Source organism: Miniopterus schreibersii (genome assembly GCF_964146895.1).
Source record: "Miniopterus schreibersii genome assembly, chromosome: X".
NCBI lineage: Eukaryota > Metazoa > Chordata > Mammalia > Chiroptera > Miniopteridae > Miniopterus > Miniopterus schreibersii.
In genome coordinates, this window is record NC_138104.1 from 13,924,389 (window position 1) to 13,947,336 (window position 22,948).

Here is a 22,948-nt window from a genome sequence, read left to right on the forward strand (position 1 = left end):
AACTTGGAGAAAATATTTGCAACAAATATCATAGATAAAGGGTAAATATCTCTAATACCTAAAGAACTGTTTAAAATATTTAGGAGAAAACACCAAAAACCTAATAAAAAAATTAGCAAAAGACACAGTTCACCCAAAGACATAAAAATGGCCCTTAATAATAGAAATGCAAATTGAAATTATACTGAATCCATTTCTCAGCTAGCAGATTGGCAAAAATTAAAAAGGCCACAGTCTGTTGGTGAGGCTGTGGAGAAACAGGCACTCATCCATCAGTACCACACGCTGGTGGGAATGCAAATCTGTACAACCCTTATGGAGAGGGGAATCTGGCAATATTTAACAAAAACCGACAGGTGTTCATCATTTCCACTTCTAGGAATTTATGCTGCAGATAAACCTTCAATGATACAAAAATACATAATACACATGGTTTTCACTGTAGCACTTTTTTGTGAATGCAAAACAATGAAAACCACCCCAATGCCCACACGCAGGAGAGTGGTTAAACTATAGGATACCCACACAGTGGAGTACTACGTAACTGCAAGAAAGAATGAGAATCTATGAATGATATGAGTGATTTGTAGGAAATATTAGGTTAAAAAAACATACAAAAGAGTAATAAAAAGGGAAAATAAGTAAGCACAGGAAACATAAACCAGAAACTAAAAAGACTGGTTACCTACAGTGGCTGAGTGCGATCAGGATGGAAAGCATGGTGGATACCTATGTGCCAGAAAGAATTGTGGGTAACAGTGGGACTTCTCTGAATATGTATTTCTGTATAGTTTTGGCTTTTGGAAGCATGCTAATTATGTTTCACATATTGAAAAATAAATAAAATCGGTAAGTGTTGAGGAGGACCAACACGCAATATAAACAAACAGAAGCAAATGAAACCAACTATATGTCAAATGAATGACATAACCACATTGTGGTGGCGGTGGCGGTGGCAGGGGAGGGGGTGCACAGAATGTACATATGGATATAGAAACCTGCGCGTGTATGTGTACACATCCATCTAGTTCCCAGTTCTAAGAAGACCTCTGGAAGCAATCCCATCTGGAGAGCAGAACCGAAATTTGACCAAAGGACTTCCTCCACTGCCAGGGCAGGAAGTCTTCACAATCTCATCTAGCAGGTGTCCTTGGAGCAGTGACCCATCCGTCTTCCATCCTTCCCTTTTCTGAGTCACTGTGGTGATTCTAGCGCCACCGTTCTATATTGGGTGTTAGAGGATGTCCATACCTGGACCTGATGAAGACCGAGCATAACCCAGAGAAACTGGACTGTGAGCCACATGTAGTAACTAGATAGAACTTTTGGGTTGCTTCCCTTGGGAAAGGGGGAACGTATGTCCTAGGAATGGCAAGAAGGATGTACATGGATGGCCAGAGGGGGAAGAGCGAGGCAGAGACTGCGAGTGGTCTGCCAAAATGCATCTTCCTAGGCAAAGGCTAGAGTCCATTTCCCAGCCCTCCTACACCCTCAGCCCCCCACACAAGTTAGGTGCGGCCATTTGACTAGATTTCTCTCCAACAGAGTGTGAACAGAAGTGGTGGGTGCCATTTTCAGGCCTGGCCCATGAAAACCTCCCACGTGTACTCTACCATGATCTCTCCCCACCTCCTGTGGGGAGATGACGAACCAAACAGCCTTAGAAGCCATGTGTTAAAGACAGTAGAATTTCCTGCCAACGCAAGCGAATAGAGAAAAGGCACCTGCCAATTTGAAAGAGAAGTCCCGAGCCCGGCCAGTGGGACTCAGTGGTTGAGCATCGACCAGTGCACCAGGAAGTCACTGATTTGATTCCTGGTCAGGGCAGATGCCCAGGTTGCAGGCTCGATCCCCAATGGGGGACGTGCAGGAGGCAGCCAATCGATGTTTCTCTCTCATCATTGATGTTTATCTCTCTCTAAAATCAATAAAAACATATTTTTTAAAAAAGGAAAAAACAGAAGTCCTAAATTGCTACCAAAGGGAGAAATAAATTTATTAAGTCACTGAATTACTATTGAGTCTCTTCTTATAACAGCTTAGCCTTCTGAATGGAAGCCATTTGGGGCTTTCAAAGTAGATGATTTTAAGAAAAGGCTTTTGAAGGTGCTAAAACCCTAAGGACATGCCAGGTAAACCTTCAAATGCTATGGAATGGCTAGTTGAATGTACCTACACTTACACTGAAACTAGGTACAAAGGACACTCATCCCAAGAGATTCAGAATCAGAAAATGTGAATCTGACCCAAACAGGTTTTGGCAGGTGTGAAATTGAGCGCCAGGCTGTGCTCGAAGCTTAATCTTAACACACTATCCAATCTCCTCTCAACTCTCGAGCACAGCCATTTGCAGAAGGGAAGATGAAGAAACTGGCTGCTCCACTAATAAGGAGACAGGGAAGTTTCCATGTGGCATAAGCAGACTCTGACAGCTACGGAGATTGGGGACTTAATATAGCAATTACAGGTTCAGTCACTATTGCACAGGCTTTGGGAAAGCCACATGGGAACATCCTTCTGTCAGTTCCCGGAGAGGTAGCTGCCAAATAAAGGCATGCCCAGAACTCCACCAAAAGGGCAGAGCTCTCAACCTGCCATCTATGGGTTAGCCTGGGGCACAGAGGAAGAAACGTGGAGCAAACTAGACTCTGTAGACAGGTTAGAGAATACCGATAAGGAAATTTAGCAAAATGAAGGTCATTGGCTCAGTGGTTGAGCATTGACCTATGAATCAGGTCAAGGTTCGATCCTGGTCAGGGCACATGCCTGAGTTGTGGGCTCGATTCCCAGTCGGGGGTGAGCAGCAGGTAGCCGATCAGTGACTCTCATCATTCATGTTTCTCCCCCCCTTCCTCTCTGAAATCATTAAAAAATATATATAATTTTTTTAAATGAAGATCACTGGATATTGAAGAATTTCAGTGAAGTGGTATGAATGAAGGCCTGATTAGAGTGCATTCAAGAGAGACTGGCAGAAAAGGAAATCCAGACGGCAGAGAGAGGAACGGGGCAGTGGCTAGAGGGACATTTAGTCGAAGGGATATTTATTCCTCTAGTTTTGAAGATGGGAAATGTTTAGATGTTAGAAATGATCCAGTTGAAGGGGAAACTAATAATGCTGAGGAGGAGAGAGAGGGGTATACAGCGTCTTACAGACAATGACAGCTTATCCACTGTAAAGAAAATGCAGTGAATATGCACACAGAGGCAAGCATATGGGTATATTTAGAGCACAAAGATGAAGAGAGGTGGCTAAGAGCATGGACTGTGGAGTCAGCTGGCCTAGTTTCATATCTCCACTCCATCACTTGAGCTATGTGCCCTTAGGCAAGTTAATTTACAGATAAGGAAACTGAGCATGGCTTCCTTATCTTTTCCTTATCTGTAAAATTTCAATATCAACTATAAATTTGCTGTAAGAATCAAGCAGTGAAGCATTTTGAATAGTGTTTGGCACACAGTAAACACCCAACAAATATTGTCTAGTATTTCTTCAAAATTAGTTACAATTTTGCTGTAAGTACTGTAAAATTATTTAAAAGCTAACTTGCCAAAGAGTCACTAAACTCGTACCTATCCTAAACTTAAGATGGCAGAGGGTAAAAAAAACCAATCAAGTAGACTTATGGTAGCTGACCTTTCATTTGAAGTTCACACTACAAGCCCTAAACTGACTTCAATTGAGGAACCTATTTTTTTAGGAATTTACAGCTAATTTTTAATATAACTACACAACTGACAAACTGCAGGAAAAGCATTATTTTTCTCAATAATAGAATAAGGCCTAATGTGACCAAAACATCCATATTATTAAACAAATCAACTTATCGGAGCTCAGTGAAAGGCACTCTACTTCTGCTTCTTTGGGTATTTGCCTATTCTGAGAACAATGCATGTAACACTTAAGTCACCAAAGGTACCAGCTGTGAATGCCCTTCGTTTTTAAAGCTGATGTGAGGAAGTGGATGGCCAACTGTCTTCCAGTCTTGCCCCACCCACCCCTAAGCACTTACTAATCAATCTGCATCCCTGCTGATGGTCATGCCGCCCCCGTCCTGGAATTCGGTCTTGTTCACCCTGCCCCCACTTTCACCTAGCCCACCTCTCAGCTTTTAAAATTAAACTCAAGTAGCAGCTTTATCCATAACAGCCCCCAAATGGAAACAACCCAGATGTCCATCAGCTACTGAATAAACTGCTGATACGCACAACGTGGACACTCTCAGAAACGTGAATGAAAGAAACCTTGCGCAAAAATACCTACTATATAATTCCATTTATATCAAGTTCTAGAAAAGCCAAATTTGATCTATGGCGGAAAGCAACTACAGTTGTTACCTCCATATAAAGGATGAAAGCAGGGATTGATTAGTAAGGGGTAGAAAGGAACTTTCTGGATTAATGGTAACGTTCAGTATCTTTTACAGGGGTTTAAGTAACTGTAAGCATTTGTTAAAACTCAGCATATATATATATATATATATATATATATACTTAAAGTTTGTGTATTTCACCGTTTATGACTTTTATACCAAAAGGAAAAAAAAAAGTAAACAAATACCTCTGGGCTCCCTTAACACCCAGTAAAAATATTGAATTTATTCCATTTTATTAGTCTTGCATCAGCATCCCGACCCCCACTGGAACTGTAAGCAACTTGAAAACCAAGTCTGTCTTACTGGTCTTTGCTCAGCAGCTAGCACAAGGCCAGGCACACAGCAGTCAAAAGATGCGTTGACCTGAAGTGATACTTAGTGAACTTCACCATCCAGTTTCCTCATAACTAGAGCCCTTGGGCTTTATTGCCTCAATTTCTTTTGGTGAGTCATTACAGCTACCAAAATAACCTATTTGACCTGGAATTCATCCATGTGAGCCCTTAGAAATTCCCTTGGTGGAAGCATATTGAAGACATCTCTTTTGGGTTTTCCTACTCTCCTTCCCCCTCTCAACTTTAGAAACTATTAACTATTGACGTGCTCAGGGCCCAGTTTAATTTATATTCTCTTTATAGAAGGCAGCTGGGTAGCATATTAAGGACAATGCTGATTCTCACCACTCAATTGAAGATGGTCCATTTCCTCACCGTGGCACAATGAATAATGAGCTACTTCACCTTTCTGCAAGCACTTCTGCTATCCTTATGTATCAGTGTCAACGCTCTTGGGGCTTAAATGCAGCCAGCACTTACTAGCCACATAACCTTGTCCAGGGTATTTTAACTTCGCTGTGCCTCATTTTTCTCACTGCCTCCTGATTTAAAAAAAGAAAAAGAAAAAAGAGGTAGATTTGGAGATGATAACATGTTATCACCTATTATCATGATGCTTAATAAGTTACTGCACGTAAAACACTTAAAACAGTGCCCAGCTATTCGCTATCACTTAATATGTTCAGTTCTGAATCCGCAATGACAGAAGACTGGTCTTACACTATGATCTACAGACTAAATAACCAATGTGCTAGTGTCGCACTGCTCTGAATCAGTTTACAATGCAAATCTTGTTAACACACTGAAGACTCTAAGAGCTTTCAGTAAGAATTCAATTACCAAATTCTTTTTTCAAATGTTGGCTCTCACTCACCTCTAGCCACAAGTCCCGTAACTAAGGGAGATTTAACCGGGACAGAAACACACACATCCTCATTCTCTAGCTCAGCACACCCTGGCAGCACCGATTAAAAGTTCATTATTTTGTCTCTTTCCTCATTTGTTTACCCCACTAGATCTATGAGGGGGGACCTTGTCTATCTTCTTTGCTGTTAGAGCTCTAACACACGCCTAGCACGCTGTAGGCACTCCAATGTCTCCTGCATGAACAATGCAGCTATTTTAAAGTGTTTAACCCCTACCGGATAAAAATTTAAGTAATAACGGTCATGGGTTTCTACTTCAAAGTAATAACCCAATCAGGGATTTAGTCTCATTTTAAAATACATGATTAAAAATATAAAACGGCAACGGTGCCCTAGCTGGCGCGGCTGTGGTTGAGCGTCGGCCCGCAGGCTGAAGGTTCCGGGTCCAATCCCGGCCCCGGGCACGTGCCTCGGCTGCCGGCTCCATCCCGGCCCCGGGGAGGGCGAGTGCGGGAGGCAACCAGTCGATGTGTCTCTCTCACATCGATGCTTCTCTCCCTCTCTCTGCCTTCCACCCTCTCGGAAAAGCAATGAAGAAAATATCCTTGGGTGAGGGTTATAAATAATAATTATAAAATCAAATGGCAATGTTTTCTACAAGTTATTTCTACCCAAACATGTCAAAAGGTGTCCTAAAAGATATACTTTCTAAACCATTTACAGCCACCCTCCTCTTTCAATTACAAAAGATAAAACATACAACACACTGTAGGTTTATTTTTATTCAAAAAGTTACTGTCTCAAGACATAAATACAAATCAGAAAACAGTACAATTAGGACAATAGAATGTGGAGGACAACAGGTTAGAGTAATATATAAAACATTTTTAGCTGGTTGAAAACAAAGCTGTAAGAACTGCTTTCACAAAGAAGCACTCCTTTCAAGAGTGAGGAAAAAAATCAACTTAGGTTTAAAATCATATATACAGTCCTCTCAGCAGTTCTAGTAAATGCAGTGGTGTGAAAACAACATAGGCAATACTTTTGCACATAACATTATTTGTTGATGGAAAATCTGTTAGACAAGCCTGGTTTCATTTGTTGTTAGCCATGATTTAATAAAATAATTGAATTTCACCATGATCCTTTAGCTAAACCTATGGTTTTTGGCTACCACAGCCCAATGCTTGTTGATCTCTGATTCTAAGAACTGGAAGCCTTTTGGTATTCACCCATCTCAGGATATTCTTGTATTGCAAGCATATTAAGGCATGGAATGATTAAAATAATATACCTCAAGAACTGAGAGACGACTGACAAAAGATAGATACACATGTAATATAAGTTAATATTTTGTTTTAAACGATGTCTAGCTGCCTAAGCCTCGCAAAATGAGTTGATGTCAAAATGGCAAGTGGCCACTTTCTGTTTTAAACTAATTTATTTGTGAAAGGACATAAAATGAAGTTTAAAGCTTAGCTTTCAAAGAATATTATGGGTTATGAATTCTATTATCCCATCTAATTTACATACAGAGGAAATGTACTGTAACCTGTTAGAAGTATCTTTAACCTGAAGACTGCTTGCAAAGACAGATAGATAAAACAATATAAAATACAAATTTAAAAATCATTTTAAAGCATGAACACTCATGCTTTTCTATTTTTAAACATTGTTAAACTTTCAATATATTTCTGAAACCTCATAATTTTAAGTTGGAATTTAAAAGTAAGAAAAAACTAAACAAACTGCGCAATTATAAAATCAGCACCAATTTATATATATATATAATTTTATTTAAAATTTAGATCCCTATTCCCACACTCTAATAAGCTGTATAATTTTTGTTTAGAATTTTTCTGCAAACATACTACAATAAGCTTCTTTTATTTGGAGACAAAATACAGTGGCACTACTGGAAGGAATATCACAACATTACGTTTTTATCTTAAAGGACAAGCAAACTTTCAGGGTTGATAATGGGACAAGCGCGTTTGAGACTGGTTACCTCCTGGCAGTTCACTGCATCTGGATATTTCTGAAAAGTATAGAGAAGCTCTTGGATTTTAAAAATATCTTAAAATACATTTTAGATGAAAAAATTGTAAAAGTTCTGCTTATAAGTTTACTTTTCTCCACAATTACAATATTTAAAAGAAAACTTTGTTGATTGATGTTTTAAGCATTGAAATTTAGAATGCTAAAAACAATTCTATCCTATAATTTCAGGGTAGGGCAACAAATCCATCCTTAACTTTATTTCTTAGATGTAAACAGAAATCCAGCAGAGGTCATCATTACTTAGTACACCCAGTAAATAAATGTGAGAACTCATGTCTGTACCAAATGTCTCTTCAGATTGTTATATTTTCTTTTAAAAAAGCATGAAATAATTGATTCAAAAGCCAACTAACAGCGCATAAATAAAATATTTACTTTCTAAGAAAAACTGTAGCTTATCATCAAATTGTTTACTTGTCCTTTACTTTTCTCAGGCAAACAAAACTGCCCCTCAATGCACGTGATCTTGGTAAGCGTAAGCATGTCATATTCTCCTTAGAGAAAAATCTGTACAGAATTTCACTGTATCTACCACACTTTATTTTAAAATTTCCTCTTCCACTTAGAAAATGACTTCACCAGAGATTTAACTGTGTACGGGTATTAAAACATTGACACCCCAAGAACCTAATGAGAGAGAGGAAAAAAAAAAATCTTGTTAAAATTGTCATTCATTTTTTTGTAAATTAATCTGTAAATTATTACAATACTTGATTAACATCAATTTTAATAACATGCTAATAAAACTACTTTAAAAAAATCCCCCTCTTTAGATATGCAATTCTAAAATTAAAATGACCATAAATATACAATGGACTAACAAGCCTAATCAAGATGCTACTTACCTGACAAATATAACTAGGAGCAGGAAGCATGGCTCAGTGATATGTTTATACACACCCCAACGCCTAGATAATGCCCTGAACATTGGCACTCAACACTTGAATGAACAAACAAATGTGCTTCTTGAATATACTTCTGGCACAGGGTTTGCTGAAAAGAGCTTAAGAATGTCTTATAAACTCCATTCTTTAAAAAAAGCATTTAAACATGCAGACCAAGTATTTCCAAGACTAATACAAATATGTAGAAAACAGGAAGTTTCCTTTAGAAAATCTGACCTGAGTGAAAGGACAGAACTACAAATTTTAAGAAGTGAAGTAAGTAAGGTGAAATCTGGGCAAACATACTTATATTGATGCTTTCTTTTCTTTACATTCCAGTTGGGAAAAGAATTTAGATAAAATCTAATAATTACTTGTCACTAACTAAAAGAAAAGTAAAAGCAGAAGATGAATGGAGCTACTCCCCCTCGTTCATGAAATAAGAACAAGACGTACCTTTGAACTGTATATACTAAAAGTTAGGCTATTCAATTATAACTCCAGCACTTACTATGATAATTAAGTAATATTTTTGAATACTATAATAAGCTAATAAAAATTGATATTAAAAGCCAGAGGTAATGAGTTAAGACTGGGATTACAGAGGGCTCTTACTTCTAAATTAAATCTCACTTTAGCAAAAGTCATAGAACTCATGAATTGTTTTGATCTGAAGGAATTGTGTATTTTCAGACCAGGAAACTAGTATCTATCTGATTGCAACCCCCCTGCAGTGAGTGTAAAGTGTTTGGAATCCCCAGTGTTGAGAACAAAGAGGATTAATGGGGCACACTTCTTACCTGTCATCCATCAAAACCACCACCACTACTACTCACCCTAACCCTCTCCTCCCCTCCCCTCCCCTCCACCAAGGTTCAAGGTTCTCCTTTCTTGGTTAGAGTCAGAGTTGGGGTGGTGAGAATGTTTCCACCAAAGAGGCCTAAATGTTTACAGCTCCCTTCTAGCTACAGTCATCACTCTGGGTAAGGGAAGGTCTGATAAATGAAAGTATAAAAGCTTAATGAGCAATTCTTAGCATAGAGTGGGGCATGAAGATGAACTCAAGTGCCTCCCCAACAGAACGCCTAACTCGAAACCACCAGGACAGGCTTTCTGGCACAGACTGGGTTACAAGTAGATTCTACTAGAACATTAAATTAGCTCCATCATATCGAACCATTCTTTTACCAACTTTATACTACAGACATTTGTAATAAGAGAATCTCAACATTGGAGAATGACATTAGTGACATGTTCTCTTTTTGTGATGACCTAAACTGCACCTGTTTCTGTGTTAACACTAATAAACACTTAAACATATATTTAAATGTACAAATAGCAAGCTTTGGTGTGTTGTGGCAATACTGGCCCACTGGTAGCAGAAAGCAACCAGCGGCACAATGGGTAAACTAATGTTTCCAGATATAAACTAACTAAGTCATAAATCCAGAATCTTATGTATATGCAACTCCAAACTGATCAGCTCACAGTTTTTATTTTACCATTTTTTAATTACGTGGATATCATGTTACAAAAGATATTACTTAGGGTTTAGTCATAGCCTAAAGTATCTATACTAGTCTACTTTGGGTTGTTTCACTTAGAATGAGAGAATCTTAGAACTGGGTATAAAAGGAGTTAAGGTCCAACTTTACTATTGTTTTAATGACTCACTTATCACAGGCTTAAGTAAAAACAGATGTAGACTATTGTATACGGGCAAACACAGATTTTTGCATTAAAAATTTCCATTATTCCATTTCTTAAGTTATTATTGAGACAATATGAGGTCAAGTTTAATGTATATTTTAAAATAAACTAGTATTAACCTAAATATATATGTCTGGTCAAAGACTTCTCAAGATACATTAACCTTCACAGACTGAGCACTCAGTTATGTGACTGCTGCCATCATGTGGCAATGCTATAAAACTACAGGCATGGGTGCATGTGCTCCTTTTCCAAATTGTAGTAGAAGCCACTATCTCCTTAGTTACAATATATCCAATAAAAACAAGAACGCCAAAAGTTTTCTATAAATTATTAGATTCATATCTTTGGCCTTACTCAGATTGTAGTTTTTTTCTAAATGTTAAATGACAAAAATATGTAGACATAATTTACAATGCTATTTCATTACTTAAGAAATCTGAACTAAAGAGCACCTTTTAGCAAATCTAGTGACTAAGAAAACAAATGCCTCAAGTTTTCCTGTATTTAGATAAATACATGAAAAAATAAGGAAATCTCCAACTGCCCATATCAATTCTGACTATAGTTAATCATTTCAATTTCTAAATTACTTTTCTTGGTGTTTCTTTCAAATGAGGTCTGAAATTAGTTCTGGGAAGTACAACAGTAGAGACAGCACGAGATTTTTAAATCCAAAGGAACTCAGATTGAATTACTATCCTGACACTAAAGTTGTGTAATTCTGAGCAAGTCACTGAATCACCTCTTCAGTCCAAGTCTGCTTGGGTGTAAAACTGGGATCCCACCACCTTTCTTACAAGGTTGCTGAGGATCAAAATAAATCATGCCCAGCATAGTGTCAGGCACATAAGCTCTCAAATAAGAGCTTCTAGCCTTTTTGTTTCCAAGTGATAGTCAAGGTGAACCATAATATAAGCTCCTTGAGGGCAGCACCAACTTCTAGCTCAACAAATTGTTGAATTAATGCGTTGTATCACATGCTTGGAAAGAATCTCTTTTACTCCTCATTAGAATCACTACCTTCATGTTTTATTTAACAGATTGTGAAGATACATCCTCCTAGATTATCAGGGAACCAAATACTTTAAAATGCATTTAAACTATAGACTTATGGGTAAGCCTAGGTCACATATACTACACAATATGGTCTGCAGACCTGAAGCACTGACAGCACTTGCTAGAGATGCAGAATCTCAGGCCACACTCCAGACCTATTGAAACAGAATCTACATTTTAATAAGACCTCTGGATAATTTACATGCACATTAGAGACTGAAAACACTAATTTAAAAAGGATCCCAGGTGGCTTGTCCAAAGATTTCTATACCTGTTGCTGTATGAAACTGTCTTTTGGTTCAAATAGCTGGTCTTACTAATACAATGTTAGTATGAATTCGTCAAAATTCTTCCAAGAGCTATCTGAAAGCAGATTATGAGGTGAGAGCAAGAAGAGAATTGCAAAAACTGGGACATAGAAGGAAGGCCTCAGAGGATGAGGTTACCTGAGGTAGTAGATGTTAGGAAGGAGCATAAATACTGAGCTGAAAGGGTACTTAACTGACTTATTCATTTGACAAAACTAAACACCTACTATGCAAGGTAGAGTTCAAAATGAATAAAATCATCCCTGCCTGCAGTTCAGCCTACTAAGTGTTATATCCTATTTCACTACACCAATCTGGTAATTATCAAAATAAAATGTATGCAATGTGTTACAGAAACTAACAATAAAGTGCCTATCTGGAGAAGTCAGCAAAAACTCAGGTAATGTCAGAACTGAATATTGAAGAAGGAATTCACTAGAAGGGGTACTGGGGGCAGTCCTAACAGAGAAAAACTTATACAAAATCATGGAGTCATGAAAGAGCAAAATGTGCCTGAGGAACTACGAGATTTGGTACGGCTGTAGCACAGAATACGTGTAAGGAAAAGGCCAAGGTTAAGCTGGCGAAGGAGCCAGATCACAAAAAGCTCTGTTTGCCGGGATAAGGAGCCAAAATATTTTTCTTAGTGTCAATTGGGGGGGGGAGGGTGTCAATGAAAGATCTAAAATGATAAATGAGAGAATCCTATTTGCAAAAGAGAGATAAAGGAGGGGCACAGCATCAATTTAAAGGCTACTGCAATGGTCCAAGTGAAAACTAAGGATTTGAATGAATCAAGGCATCGTCAGCGAAAATATGGCAGCGGGGACAGATAGGAGGTATTTAAGAAATAGAATTGACAGTACTTAACAATAACCAATTATATCTCAATCCCCTTCTCTTTATCAGAAGTTCCATTTTTCACCGTGCCTTCATAGGATTATTATTCCTCTCATTCATCCTATCCAACCATAAATGCCAAGGAAATCTTTCTGAAACGAAATTCTGATCATGCCGCTCCCTCATTTGAAATCCTTCAATGGGTAACTCAAGCCTAAAGGAAAAGTGTAGGTTCCTTAACTCAAGTCCCATTTGGCCAGGGATTCAAAGGCACTTTTAATCTGTCACCACTACTGCATGGCCCTTCTCCCCTTCCCTGGAAATCCCTCCTGCCTGCCTCTTTTCCCGTCCAGTTGTTTTAATCCATTCTTGATGCGCTGCCTCAGCTCTCCATCCTCAATCTTAGGGGTTGCCTATACTTTTGATTTCGCAATCCTGGAGTACATCTAAAGGAAACCTACTGATTCATCCATAATTGAAGCTGGATCAAAGAAATCAGGCTTCAGTTCTGTTCTCTCTCGTCTGTTCTTTGATGGTGGCTAAAGGGAAAAAAAGGAAGGAAGTTGACAATTGCCTTATCTATAAGCCAGAAAATATTGAAATTAATTAGCATTAAATGTTCACATAGCCCATGTAGTTGCAAGTGTACCTTACAATACTTTAAATACTGTACATTCAAACTACAAAACGTTTAAATAAAAACAAAAGCAATTCATTCATGGAAAATTATCCTAAATAATGAAAACTGGAAAACTCATTTTTTTACTTTAAAAATTCCTCAAATCATTTTCCTTTAAAGGCACCAGATTACACTACTCTGAAGAGAGACTATTTAATTGTTCTTCCTGTTAAGGAGATTACTTCTGGTACACTGAGAAGTAGGATCAGAAGACTGGGCTGTAAGTCTCAGCTTCACTGCTTACTAGTTCTGTCCCCTTGGGTAGGCTGATTGTCTGAGCTTCAGTATCCTCAATCCTTTCAATCTGCCTCACAAAGCTGAATGAGACATGTGGCAAAATGAAGTATGTAGAAGCATTTTGTATATGACAAAACCCTAATCATAAATATGATGTAACAATTAATAAAAAATATACCCTTACATATATTTAACTTCCAAGTTAAGTAATTTTATTATCTGATACGAAGATCTGCCTCAATGACAGGGTAGTAGCAAGTTAATAATATATTGTTTTAATAATGATAAATAAATGGAAAATTATATGGTGATGTGATACTTAGTATAATATTAAACAAAATGTACTTTTAAAATCAATATATTCCTAAATTAACCTGAAGAGTAATTATCTTAAACTAGTATCTGATATCCTCACCAATCTCACCCTCTCCCGAATCCCTTCTCATATAAACTAAAGACTTAGCAACTATTTTTATTTAATAATTTTGCAAAACTTACTTCTCATGGCAAGTATTTCTCTTCTCTAATAAATATCCAGCTTAATTTCCAAAGAATCTAAACTTTGGAAAATCTTAAAGAAATCACTAAGTTTCTTACCAAGTCTATATCCATGGTGTCGAAATCCATTCCCTCGTTAAGATCTTCAATCCTCCCTTCTGAGGACATCATAACATCTTCAACAATTGGCTCTTCATCATCTTCCATTAGGCTTGTACCACGCCGACTAGAGAAATATAAAACAAGGTCAAGATCTGAACCAATGTTGTGACTATTAATATGTTGGCATCAACTATGTGGCTCTCTATATTCAAGCATAATGGAAAATGATGGAATTAGAGGTCAGGGAAAATGATTAGGCATTGATCATGTTATCAATGATGTCAAAACCCCAATGTTCGCTTGTCTAAAAATGCTAAGGAGTTATGTTTATTCTACATTACTTCAGTACATTTAGCTTGATAGTGCTGATATCCCATATAAAAGTTCAATGAGAATATCCCACATGGGAACAGACAAGATACCTCAAATCCTTTTTCATAGCAGGCAGGGTACAAATTAATAAACAAATATAAAACAGAGACCAGAGAAATAACATTTTCAGAATACATATATTTTCATTAATATACAATGTTAATTTTACCCATCACTCTCACTCATTCACTCAGTACCTAATGTATCAGGCGCTCACTCATTCACACAATGCCTACTATATGCCAGGCTTCTACTTTGTCCTACAGATGCAAATTAAAAAAAGGTGAATTAAGACATGGTTCCTGCCCTCAAGGAGCTCACAGTCTACTATGGAAAACAGATAATTATGACAAAATGTGACAAATATTTCAAGAGAAATATGAATCAAGTGCTATAATGATATACTGAAAGAGATTAATTCTGCTTCAGGAAAAAATGAGCAACATTTATGATGAAACTTAGATTCTGTGTCCTAATAAACTCTAAACTAAAACATAATTAAGACCAAAAATTCTGTATGTTATCACGTAATTATAAGGAATAAACTCAAATTTCAAGTTCACAAATTAGCCCAGATCAGCGTAAATGAGTCAATGTAATAGTGAAATTGAGGGTGACTTCTTGTTCCCCAGTTTGGCCAATGTTTCCTTCTTCTCTCACTCACTGAAAGATCTTAATCCCCCGCCCCCAGTCAATTATTTACTGAACGCTTGCTTCCAATTTACACAATACTATATTGAATCCTAGTGGAGGCAACTGTGAAGGGAAAATGTGTGCTTTGTGGATCATGTTACAGAAAACCAGAAATCCATCTGTATTTCATTTGGAATGTAAGGAAGATTATATAATATAAACTATTTAAAAAATACCACACAGACAATTTGGAAGTATTTTCAGTTATAGGGCAGATATCATTACAGAAAAAAACTATTGTAAAACAAAAATATTTTAAATCATCAGGTGACTGACCACTTATGGTACAACAACCAAAAGATTCTTCCAGTAATCATTATTTAACTGGGATGATCTCTTATAGTCACCAGGGAAGTTTTTCTCTAAGGGAAATTAAAACGAACTACAAACAAGAATAATGATAAATGGTACTGAGTAATGAGATACTGTGGAAGATCTTGGGGATTGGTGGAAAGTTTTCAGGGGAGAAATATGGACCAAATGATTGCAGGCAGAATTCCAGAATGTTTGGACCGGTGAATGTTGACTGGTTGGAAGCTAAGAAATTAGTTGTTGAATCCAGCATGAAATAAGAGCATATATTAAGGGGAATGTAGCCAAAGAAACAGGAGTAGGAAACAGAACCAGCGATAGTATAGATTCTGACCATATTAGACAAGCTGGGATCAGAATCTACACATGTGATGGAGTATACTTTTGTAGAGGTTCTTAAGATCGCCACAGATAACTGAATTTAGATAGGATGCTGCTCATGTGGTAAATGATAATTTCTTAAGAAAAACAGGTAAAATTCTCATCATTTAAAAACCAACAAAACAAACTAAAACTTAAAAAGATAACAATTACCATCTCCCAGTACTAATACATATACTACATTATGTTACAAATACAAGTTTCAAACCCAAAACCATAAATAATCAGAATCATGTCTTTCCCTTTGTGCCAATCATGTAGACTGTCTGACATTTCTTTTGGAGCCAAAGCTAATAAAGATTTGTAAAGCCCTCATACAGATTTCAGTAAAAATAAAGTACATAAAAGGTGAACTACAAATTTTTTTGCACTGGACATTTACTCATTCAATGAACATTTACTTAGCACATTTTATGTGCCAAGCACTGACAGGCAATGAAAGTGGTCCCTGCCCTTGAGGAGCTCACAGTCTAGAGAAAGGGAAACTTAATAAACAAATAACTGTAATACAATGTGGTACATGCTATAAGAAATATAAATATAATGCTGTAAGAACATAGATGACCGCAGATTCTTGTAAGGTGATACCTGAGCTTGTTCTTTTACGATGATTTTACCAGTTTCTAGTGAATGGTATATGATACTAAAATGTAATTACTTTGAAGATCTTGCATGCCATGAGCTAAGGAGTTTGAACTTTATCCTGTAGGTAGTGGGGAGCCATGGAAAGGTTTTAAGTAAGAGTTACATGATCAGATTTTTATTCTAGAGTAATAATCCTGGATGGTGGTGTGAATGATGGAGTGGTGGTGGACGAGTGAGAGGAGGGTGTGGTGAGAAGATAAATGGGAGATTTGAGGGAAGAAAACGAGTTAGAAAGCTAATATAATAGTTCAGGTGAGAGATGAGGGCCTGAACTAAGGTGGGAAATCAATTCAGATGTAACAAAACTGGATTTTTACTATAATTCTGTGTACCAAAGTAAACAAGGATTCAGATTTAAACTTTTCCAACAGATCAAACTAATAGTCCTTTAGCTAACTAGTTAATATTTTAACTTTAAAAAGTTCTTTTTTTTTCTGTTGGAAAAACCAATTTTTAGTTCCTTGATTATTTCAGCTTACTCTAGAGAGTTTGCTGAAATTTTTAGATACGGCACACATTAAAATATGTTCAAAGGAATTAGTGAACTTCCTAGACTCAGACAATAAGGCACTCTCACTTACATGGCATGCTGAAGATTAGCTCGTAGTTTAACATAGCTCATTGCTGCTCTCTCCTGCTGTTGCCTTGCTTCCTCTTGCTGTCTTTGAGCTAACATCCATGTTACCTGCGTGCTTCAAGGAGAATTTTATTCCTCTTTTAACTTAACTTTTTTCTATGTAATTAATAAAGTTACAGTACAGACAATAATCCAGTGTACTTACTTATAATCAAGAGGCGTTTGATGATGCTCCGTCTGCATTGGATAGACGCCCATGAAGCTGTCCTCGGGTCGCAACCTTTTGGGCTCTCTCATAATTGTGGAGGTGAGCTGTGGAGTCTGCATCATAACTGGGGTGTGCAGCGTTTGCTCTCTGCTTAGCCACATGCTGTCACTACTACTGCTTTCTTCAGCTGGAAAAGACAATCAACGGCATGAAGTTCAGCCACCAATTCTGCCTGATCAGATGCCTAACACGACCTGTCCGGTCAGCGCTCACCTGCTTTTCACAAGCTCAGGCCCGGAACGGGGGCTGAAAGGCATGGAAGGGGCAGCCCCTACCCTGACCTCAGTCTAGTTGTGAACAAAGAAAACACAGGCAATTACAGCACAGTGAGGCAGGTGCCGAAGGGGCGGGAAGCGCGGGTGGGATGGGAACCGCCGGGCATCGGGGCCAGCCACCAGGCAGGGACTCTGACCGGAGGAGACCCTGGGTGAGCCAGGCGGGAAGAGCAGACGCAGCAGCGCTGACGCGCGCACCGACGGAACCATACGAATTTGCTGGTATTTAGCCATTTTCGACCCACAAAAATTGCAATTTCATATGATTCAAACGAAGAGTTTGGTACTCCTGGGGTTAGCAGCAAAAGGTAATGCTGAATGAATGAAGTGGCAGGAATCAATTTATGGAAAGTTTTGTAAGCTGTGCTAAGGTGACAGGAACTACTGCTGGAGGTTTCAAGGAATCAGTGCGGTGAGTTACAGGTTTTAGTCAAAGTATGTGACGGCAGTAAAGAAGGTGGACTTAAGAACATGAAGACTAGTGAGCAAACCAGCCAGTTAGGAGGCTAACTGTACAGTGAGTGAGAGGTGGGAAAGGAGACAGGAAGAGAACGGTTCCAGTCTAAAGAATGTGCATCGCTGAGCAGCCCGAAGAACAACTTCAAGGGGAGCACAAATCCATACGCATGAAGCACTGGACTAAAAAGACCAGGTTTCAAACCTGCAAAATCTACTTGTTTCAAGTGGACTAAAAAGACCAGGTTTCAAACCTGCAAAACCTACTTGTTTTCAAATGTCTGTAGATGCTGTCATGATCAATAAAAGACAAACCCACGTGCAAGTGTTACTGAATTCATAGCACTTGACTGAAAACATTTTATTAGATGATTACATATGTGATATATACAGGCAAGTTTTTAAAGGCAGAGTGCAAAGAAAAATGTGTTAGTAGCTAATACCCTAGTAATAGATGGATTAGACATAAATTGCACAATTGGCAACATAATTACACCAACATTCAAGTTCTACTGTGTTTAGGCTCCGATTTTTGTCTTCCAATTTGCACTGATCTGGCCAACCTATCAGTTTTTTGGTGTTTTGTGTTTGTTTGTTTTTCATTTTTAACCCTCACCCAAGGACATGTTTATTTCAGAGACAGAGGAAGGGCGAAAGAGGGGGAAAGAGAAAAATCAATCGGCTGCCTCCCCTAAGTGCTCTGACCAGGGATCAAACCCTCAATGTAGGTATGTGCCCTGACCAGAACTCGAACCCGAAACCTCTTTGGTGTTTGGGACAACACTCCAATCAACTGAGCTGCCTGGCCAGGGCCAACCTATTATTATTTATTCTGCCTTCAAATTTACTAATGCCTCAATTTCTATGGCTCTCTCCAAAAACCTAAACAAAGAAAGCACTGACTCTATGATAATCTATCTTCAAGATGTTACATAAACACCAATTCATACACGTTCCATAAAGTCTAAGGAAAAGGAGTTTTGATGACCCAGCAGAAACTTATAACTATTAACTATTTGTTCAAATGTGAAAAACTTTTTAAAGAGCTATAGTGGTATAAACCATTAATCCATGGGACAAGTTTTAAACACTATAAACCTGATAACGGTTAAAAAATTACTTGGCAATTTAAAAATATGGTCTCCAACACTTTAACACTCCTCACATTAAGAGGTGGGTGATTATGTCCCATCCCCTTGGATCTGGGCCCTGTGACTGATCAATGGAATATGGTGGATATTATGCTTCGCCAGTTTCTGGCCTTAAGAAACTGGAAGCTTCCACCTCCTTTCTCTTCAGGCATTTACTCTTAAAGTCCAGTCACATGCTGTGAGGAAGCCAAACAGCCATAAGAAGAGGTCACATGTAGGTGTTGTGGGAGACAATCCAGCTGAGGTCCCGGCTGGCAGCCAGCATCAAATATATCTGTAAGTGAAGATGCTGCCATACAATTATCAGCCTCTGAGGTTTCCTGACTGAAGCACCAGGCACTATGTCCTGCTATGTCAAGTTTTGGGGTAGTTTGTTACTCAGCAATAATAACAGGAACAAATGTAGACAACTATGCCAATTTGTTTAGAGATTCCTAAGGAAAGGACGGAAGTCCCCAGGCCCATTTTGAACCAACCCTGGAGTGCTAGGAGTCCAAGAGACTCGTGTCATAATGCATTATTACCTCTAAGATTATAGACAGCAATTTGTATTTCTAGCAAGTTCTTCATGATTAATGACCTCTTCAAAGAAATCCAAAAGCTGCAACCTCTGTGAACCTGTTGCTCCATTTAAACTAGATGGATGTGATCTCGTAGGTACTAATTAGCTCTATAATACTGAGTCCATATCCCTAAGAATACAGTACAGCGCAGTGATTAAAAAGCAGGCACTCCACTGCCCAGCCGGGCATGGCTCATCGGCTGAGCTTGGGCCTAGGATCCAGGAGATCGGGGTTCGATTCCTGGTCAGGGCACATGCCGGGTTGCGGGCTCGATCCCCAGTTGGGAACGTGCAGAAGGCAGCCAATCAATGACTCTCTCATCATTGATGTTTCTATCTCTCTCTCTCCCTCTTCCTGAAATCAATAAAGATACATTTAAAAAAAAAAAAAAAAAAAAAAAAAAAGCAGGCACTCTAGAATGAGACTGCCTGGTTCTACTACTTAATACCTGTGTGAACTTAGGTAAGTTACTTAACCTCTCTGTTCTAGTTTTCTCATTTGAAAAATGAGGATGAGAGTTGTGAGAACTGAGTTTATATATAAAAGAATGCTTAAAACAGTATATTTACATAGAATGAACACACTGTGCAAGATACTATTTAACAACACAAATCTCAAATAAAAAAATAAGGTGAACCTTAATGACACTTCAGCTGGTAAACTAAGGGAGAAAGAGAGAGAATAAACTACATTCTTACTGAGCGTGAGCTGCATGCCTTCAACCACTTTCCGTTTTCCCGTGGATGGTTTTGATTTTTTACTCCGCACAGTTGACCCCCGACTGCTGATTCCACTAATGACTGACATGGTGTCATCATCACCACCAGCTAGCAAAGAATTTCGGTAAGACATCAGTGGAAGCCACACATCTTCTCTTCGGAGTGACATCTGAAATGTCATAAACTTTTCCAAGTAAACATACCTTAAAAAGAAGCAGAAACCATGAGTTTTGATACATAAAAGTGCAACAGCTTTTCCCCCCATTTGGTTATTCCTCCCAATAATCTCAAGGCTCACACACCATGTAGAACAGTCAATGATTTACTAAGAAAATAAAAAGCAAAATACATTAGAATGAAACAAAATGATGGTTGATAGTTCACATTTCCTCAAAACGTAGAGTAATAATTAAAGGACATCAACGTTTTCTTTGTCAAGATGTCTCTTTCTATCCTCACTTTTCACAGGTCCTCTGCTAGAACAAACTCAACTAATATTTCTGGAAAACAAACTGAATTTAAAATCACACAACTTGGGTTCTAGTCCCAGTTCTATCATCCCCTAACTATGCAAGCACATGCATATTACTTTACTACTCAATCTCAGCTTCATCAGTACACTGACGAGCAAGTTTGTCTCTCAAGACTTTCACATTAAAACAAACAATTCAGGGCATTTCAGCTTAGTATCTGTTGAGCATCTACTATGCCCCAAGCACTAGGGATAGATATAAAGATGAATGTGATATGGCCAGTCCCTACCTGCAAAAATGTTTCAGTTTAATGTAAGTCAGGCATCTACCTACCCTGGGATCCAAAGTATTGCAAGGATTCTATGGCTTATGTGTAATATAGCAATCAAAATTCAACTAACATTTGTGTGATTGTGTGGTAGACAGTTTTCTCTTGGGTGCTTTAGCTTAATTCTTACAATCTTATAAGGAAGACATTCTCCCCAGTTGACAGATGAGGAGAGAAAGGATAAGTAACATATTCATGGTCATACAAATGAAAAGGCAGTATAACCACAATTCAAATCCCAGCTTCCGACAATAAGAGTCCGTGTTTTATTGTCTAAATTATGCTTCAAATACATGAACACAATTTTTGTCAACTGTAAGGTGCAATTCAAATACTTTGTCATAATAATGACTAATTCCAATCAATTCAAAATTACCAGTTTTGAAGACCATTAAAAGAGACGACAGGAGATATTAGTTACAAACATACTGCTTGGTATTATTTGTCTAGTATTCCTTCTTATTTTTTTTTTTAAATGTGTTTATTGATTTTTGAGAGAGAGAGAGAAAGGAAGAGGGAGAGAGTGAATCATCAATGAGAGTCATCGAGCGGCTGCCTCCTGCATGCCCCCCACTGGGGATTGAGCCTGCAACCTGGGCATGTGCCCTGACCGGGAACTGAACCAGTCACCTCTCGGTGCATGGGCTGACACTCAACCAACTGAGCCACACCAGCCAGAGCCAGTATTTCTTCTTAATTGCAATATATTTCATCTATACACAGTAGTACAGCACTCCTCAAAGTGTGGCCTGTGAACTAGCTGTCCGTCTCAGAACTGTTACCAGCTTGCAACAACATATGGAACTTGAACCAAAATATACTAACTGGTAGAGAGCTTTACAACTGTGTATCTACTGATGCTATTTCCTGGCCACAGAGGTAACCACTAACCTGAATTTGCTATTTATCATCCCCATGCACATTTTTGTACTTTTAATACAGATTTGTTTGTAAACATCATTGCACATTTGGTACTTTGCTTTTTGCAGTCAATATTATGTTTTTAAACTCTAATCATTCTGGAAGAGGGGCATCAGCTAATGTTACAGTGGTGAATCAACATGGTGTACACCTGAAACTTACACATGATATGTCAACTATATCTCAATGAAGTTGGAAATTTTTTTTCAAAAAGATGAATGAGATCTGAGGATCTAATTATAACATGGTGACTATAGTCGATAATATTGTATAATATAATACTATATAATTAAAAAATAGAATTTAAGTGTTATTTAAGAAAGAAAATATGTGAGGTGATGGATGTGTTAATTAACTTGATTATGGAAATCCTTTCAAAATATATACATATATAAAACCAACATGTTATATATTTTAAATATATTACATTTTTATTTGTCAATTATACCTCAATAAAGCTGAAATTTTTTTTAAGGTTTCAGAAAGACAATCAACTGGAATGTGTATTATTTCAATCCCAATTCAATCAAATAAACTATAAAAATAAAGTAATTAATGACATCTGAGACTACTGAAAATTTGAACAATGGCTGGAGTATTTAATAAAATTAAGGAATTATGTCTACTTTTTAAAAAATCTAACCATTTTGACTGCTGTATGGTATTCCATTTTCTAGTTGATATTTAGTGTTTCCCTGTTCAAACAATACAAGTCAAATTCTTTTACAGTTCTTATACACGCGTGCAAGAGTCTCTCTAGGGTACCTACATATGAACAGAATTACTGGATCATAAGGTAGGTTAGACTTTACTAGATACTGCCAAATAGCTCCTCCACGAAGTTGTCTTGTACCAATTA

At 37.8% G+C, this 22,948-nt stretch overlaps 1 protein-coding gene across 6 annotated transcripts in view; it reads right to left on the bottom strand.

The window, feature by feature from the left end:
• Nucleotides 1–6,344: 6,344 nt before the first annotated feature.
• Nucleotides 6,345–22,948, bottom strand: part of STAG2 (STAG2 cohesin complex component) — a gene marked incomplete at its 5' end in the record, with an annotated part of 116,844 nt that continues 100,240 nt past the window's right edge. For 4 of the 6 annotated variants that reach the window (XM_081125566.1, XM_081125569.1, XM_081125567.1 and 1 more), the window contains 5 exons: nt 6,345–8,265; nt 12,901–12,978; nt 13,953–14,079; nt 17,141–17,330; nt 20,347–20,570. In XM_081125566.1, the coding sequence (XP_080981692.1) occupies nt 8,242–8,265; nt 12,901–12,978; nt 13,953–14,079; nt 17,141–17,330; nt 20,347–20,570 (643 nt within the window). In that variant the 3' untranslated portion in view covers nt 6,345–8,241. Of the gene's footprint in view, nt 8,266–12,900; nt 12,979–13,952; nt 14,080–16,939; nt 17,051–17,140; nt 17,331–20,346; nt 20,571–22,948 lie in introns of all 6 variants that reach the window. The other 2 variants (XM_081125571.1, XM_081125570.1) reach the window with 1 other exon arrangement.